Source organism: Charadrius vociferus, unplaced genomic scaffold, assembly GCF_000708025.1.
Source record: "Charadrius vociferus isolate BGI_N301 unplaced genomic scaffold, ASM70802v2 scaffold411, whole genome shotgun sequence".
NCBI classification, from domain to species: domain Eukaryota; kingdom Metazoa; phylum Chordata; class Aves; order Charadriiformes; family Charadriidae; genus Charadrius; species Charadrius vociferus.
Window position 1 is genome coordinate 3,790,310 of NW_009646935.1, and position 5,210 is coordinate 3,795,519.

The 5,210-nt window shown below is 42.7% G+C and overlaps 1 protein-coding gene across 1 annotated transcript in view; it reads left to right on the forward strand.

Moving 5' to 3' along the window:
• The first annotated feature begins 1,728 nt into the window (after nt 1-1,728).
• The window catches only part of ENTPD6 (ectonucleoside triphosphate diphosphohydrolase 6 (putative)), a 13,130-nt gene continuing 9,648 nt past the window's right edge, over nt 1,729-5,210 (forward strand). The window contains exons 1-3 of the mRNA XM_009894840.1: nt 1,729-2,069; nt 3,452-3,528; nt 4,313-4,456. Coding sequence (XP_009893142.1) covers nt 1,811-2,069; nt 3,452-3,528; nt 4,313-4,456 — 480 coding nt within the window. The 5' untranslated portion in view covers nt 1,729-1,810. The remainder of the gene's footprint in view (nt 2,070-3,451; nt 3,529-4,312; nt 4,457-5,210) is intronic.

The following is a 5,210-nucleotide window of genomic DNA, read 5'->3' on the forward strand; positions in this document are numbered from 1 at the left end:
TTAAGCGCGGGGTTCCCTGCAGGAAAATGAGGGTAGAGGGGGTTTGGGCTGGCGGGCTGCTGCTCCTCCACCGTCCCCATCGTCCTTCCAGCCTGCCCTCTCCCGCCGTGGAGGCTTCTGTCCCCTCAGAGGATCGCCCGGTTCCTGCTGCGTTCCTCCCGTGGCGTGTTCTTTAGCTGTCGTGTAGCTGCAGCGGAGGCCTTGTCCGGCACCAGGAAGATCGGAGTGATCACCCCGTACATGTGCCGTAGTCGCCTGCTGGTGGAAGCCAGAAAGATTTTTCTTTTTTTTTTTTTTTTATTAGCAATGCCATCTCCCTGAATTCTGTTTCATGACAGCATACAGTTCCTTTTTCCCCTACGCTGATCTATTCATCATGTGTATTTGCGCCCATGGTGTTGCTTTCTTTCCATTTTAATAAAAATTTGTCTTGCCTATTTTTGGCAATACACTGTAATCACCTTGAATTTAAATTCTTCCCTTGAATTTAAATTCCTCCCCCTCGCACCCTCTGTACACCTCCTAAATTCGTATCATCCACAGATTACGTATGTGTCAAAGCCTTGTTCAAGTCAACCTCATCAGTTGGTTTGCTTTCTCTTCTTCATTATGCTATCAAAAAAATAAAAGTATAATGTAATTTGCTCCCCATAAATCACCGCTGACTATTTTTTAATCATCTGGATGATGTCATGTGGGTGCTTGTAGATTTCTTGTGTTGTGCTTTGATGCGGTTTTTTTTTCCTGGTATTGGCGCTGGGGACGTCACTCCAATTCCCTAAATCTTCTGTCTTGCCTTTTAAACACTTGATTTTAAATTGCACATGTCCAGTCTTCTGGGATCTCCTTCACCATCCAGGAACTAACAAAGATAACTGCACATGATTTGGGTTGCCCAGAGGGGTTGTGGGATCTCCATCCTTGGAGGTTTTCAAGATGCAGTTGAATGTAGCCCTGACCAACATGGTGGGTCCCCATAGCTGCCTGTGCTTTGAGCAGGAGGTTGGATGAGAGACCTGTTGAGGTCCCTTCCCACCTCAGTTACTCTATTTAGCTTCTCTGAACTCCCCTTACTCTGTTCCTTCTTAGTCCTCAGTAGCAATGGGGAACAGAAGATTTATGAAGCTTCATGTCTTAAAATTAGTTGTAGATCTCAATGACATGCTGAAGGAGGATGGATATGTTCCTTCTGAATAAGTGTGTGGTCTCACAGGTATTCAGCAGCCATGGAGGCATTTGATGGTTAGGACAAGCAACATGGGAGAGCGGAATTTTGCTGCTAGGTCCAGCTTTACAAGTGATTTGCAGGTGAATCCCAGATTTTTGAATGCAGGATTCTACATTGTCCTACTGGAATAAATGTAAGCATTTAACTGCAAATTTTCCTGGGTTAGCTGAGATAGATTTGAGCACTGAAGACAGTAGCTGATATCTCAGTCTTACTCCAGATGCTGCAGGTATAAACCGTTTTACTTGCCAGCAGTAGTCTGTTACTCCCTGTGTGTAAATTTTTTTACCAGGCTGTTTGTTGCAGTCACTTACTGCTTACTTTGACTATCATGCCCAACTTTCTTATCACAGCTCTAAAACAACTAACAGTTAAGTATTTAACTAATGCTCAAGTCAACTTTACTCCTGTAAGTCCCTTATCAAATAACCATCATACTCTTAGATCCTTTCAGCAGGTTTAGAAAATAAAGCATATCTTTTCTTTTCTGTTGAATATAGGAGTGATGTGGGAACCACCTGTTCTGTGTGAAGGACAAGACATAAAACATTTGATGAAGGGAAGAAACAAAAAATCTGATAAATGGAAGCCATGAAGATATCAAAGCGGTTCTTTGCTTTTGGGATTTTGGCGTGTATAGCTATTTATGTTGCATACATAAAATGGCACTTGGATTCCAAACCAATCGTGGGAGCAACAGAAGGAGTTGCTGAAAGCAGGGGAGACAAACTGAACCATCAGGCACGGACCACAGATCTCTCGGTCTTTTATGGAATTATGTTTGACGCAGGAAGCACAGGAACTCGCATCCATATTTTTAAATTTACACAGCAGCCCAAAGGTATGGCCTGCTCATTACACGATAGATTAATTCTTCCATAACATATAGAGCAGATTATTGGTGATTCTTTTCTAGGGATTACTTGAACAAACATGCTTTACCTCTTTCTAGAGAGCCATCAGGAAGTATATTATTACTCAAGCCTGTGGGTTTGAATGGAATTATGAAAACATTCAACAAGGAGAAAATGCTGTAGTGTCAGAATGTGAACTAAATAGCAGCTGCACCTTCTAGAATGGTGTCTTGAAGAAGAGCAGTTTTTCATCACACTGCTTGGTGGAAGAGAGGATTATAAATTCAAACTGCCTTATTCCTCCTGATTTTCACCATGAGGTTGTTGGCTGTCTCCAGTGCCTGGCAGTGAGCTGCTTCTCTCTGCATTGTCTGGTTTTGTGCATCCTTGGCTTCAGTGTTGGGTTTAAATCGTGAAACTTCACTGTTTGATTAAAATTGCTGTGTATTGCATCTGGACAGGAAGTAATGCTGAGAAGCGAGATGGAAATGTACAAAACCGCTCCAGTTTTCCTCTGGAGTCATAAGCTTCATTTCTTTAGGTGTTGTCAGCTCCTAGTTGTGAAACTCTTAAAGATGAAAGAACCCATGTGGATGCTGTTAGTAGGTGATCTGGGGATGCTCTTAAGGATTAGCAGTGTGGCGTATGGTGTGATTGGCCTGTGGGGAGCACCTTAGGTTTGGAAAAGGGGCTAGTGTAACGCTTAGCCACCAAAGGCATTAAACAACATCCATGGATTTCCTTCTTTCAGTGTATTTCCAAATGTTTGCTTCTTCCTTGCCTGCTTCTCTTTAAACACAATTTCAGAATATATTGCAGGAAACTTTATGGATTGTAGTTGGGTACGGGAGGAAGATGTTGTCAAGCTCATGTTATCTTTCCTGCAGGTTCGTATAATTGTCTATACTGCAGGTGTCCAAAATACTATGGTCTGGCTCCCTTTGCTGCCATTGAAAATGGTAGCAGAGCTTCCACTGAGTTTTGCTGGAGTCAAGTTCAGCCAGAACAGAGCACACTGAAACGTGGGGTCTTTGTTACCGATGCAGTCTGGAAAACTGCACATGGCAGATGTAAGGGCTCAAAGAGAACTCGCGTCCATCTGGTGATTATCTGCTGTGCATGAAAAATATGTGCATAGTGGGCACCAGCACCTGAAAAACAGCCATGACTTTTAAAACTGGTTTTCTCGGGAGCTAATTTCATAGCAAGGGCTGTATTTAAAGGTCGAGTGGCTGTTGGTAGTTCATTAGACGGAGGCTTCAGTTGACTTCCATTAGCACATAATGACGTAATTTGTAAAATAGTTTTATTTTTGTGTATGCAAAATTATTTGTACGATTACTTATTTTGGACTACTGCTTTTGAACAGAGACACCCAAATTAACCCATGAGACGTTTAAAGCACTGAAGCCAGGTCTATCTGCATACGCCGATGATGTTGAAAAGGTAATTTTGTTTCTGTTACTATAAAAGTAGGTGCCTCAAAACCTCCTGTTCATGATGTGCCCCACAAATCACATCTTGCTGTGGTGCAGTATGCTGAACTGTCTCAGTTCAGGGGAGTGTCTCCAAGTGATCCAAGCCCACAGTAAAAGTTGGTCAGCATGCAGAGGAGCAAGGAACAGAACGCATCTAGTCCTGGTCAGTGGTGGTCAGTAGATGTTTTTCCTGTTGCTGCCTTAAGAATTACAATGCGCTTAAGAAAATGACACAAGAGCTGTGTTGGATTGGAGCAGAGCCTTCTCCAAAAGCGACTGAATTGGATTCTCAGGAAAACAGTCTAACAGGCCAAGTACTAAGTGACTTCTCTCCTGTCTCCTTTACCTTCTGGCTCACAGGAATTTAGGGACTTCCTGAGCCGTACTTACACCCATCTCACAGTGTTTTACTGGTTCCAGAGACCTTTTTTTCCCCAGGGATTTGTCATCCTGCCTTTTGAACCTTTTGTAGCCAAAACATTCAGTGACAGAGAGTTCTATGTGACCGTTTGAAAAAGTGACTCTTCCTGTTTGTTTTTGACCTGTTGCTGGAGAATCCCCATTATATCCACCAGGTCTCATGCTGTAGGAGATAGTGAGTCCTCCACCTTCTCCTGACCCCTGGTGATATTCACTTGTCTCTGTTCCACATTGACAGTGAATCATACCTCTGATGACCTTTTTGCCCTTCCAAGAAAGGCAAATCCAAAGAGTTTCTAAGATGCTTTTTTTTGTTCTTTCTCTGCTCACAGAGTGGCCAGGGAATAAAAGAGCTCCTGGAGGTGGCAAAGAAGGAAGTTCCTATGGAGCTGTGGAAATTTACTCCTCTGGTCCTGAAAGCCACAGCTGGGCTACGGTTGCTGCCAGGAGAGAAAGCTCAGAAGTTGCTGGATAAGGTACTATTTCATGTCTTTCAGTTTGCTTTCCAGAAATTTTATAGCAAAATTTGGTCCCTTCTGTGTAAGGTACATACTCATTTACCTTCATGTACATGAGCCATTCCTATCATTTAATCCTGAAAGCAGTTCAAAGCCACCTGATCTCAAACGGGAATGGGGGGAAAAGTGGCGTGAGTACAAGTACAGAGGAATGATGACAGCTCTGAATAAGCCTGGAGATGACATATAACATAACCAGTGTAATGAGATACTCCTAACAGTTACCACAGGCTTGTTCTTTCTGAGCATGTTTGTTGGTAGTTTTGACCAGGATGCTGCTATTTTGAGAAAAGCTCTCTGCTATTTGATTGGTCGTGTTATCAGCCTGCTGCTGCAAGGTTGCTCCTTCATATTGATAGGAAGTAACGTACATTGTATTTATAGGCATGTCAAATATGTCTAGTATTTTAAAACATCATAAAAATAAAATATTATATTCTAGACCTTACTGCTGCAGGAAGCATTTGTGTGCATTGTGCATTGTGTGCACTAAGTGTACTCTTTTTCTAAGCAGTAATTGGAAGGAAGAAATATGGTGTGGTCGAAACCCCTGTCTGTATTGTTCTCTGCTGCCTGCAAGCTGGCCCATTCTTTTCCACACTGAATTTCAACTGCAACTGCTGCAGTTGTTACTTTAGAGGACTCTGGAAACCTCGGGCTTTGCTACCTCATGTAGGATGTAGTGTAGAGGACTTCTAACAGCCAACATGCT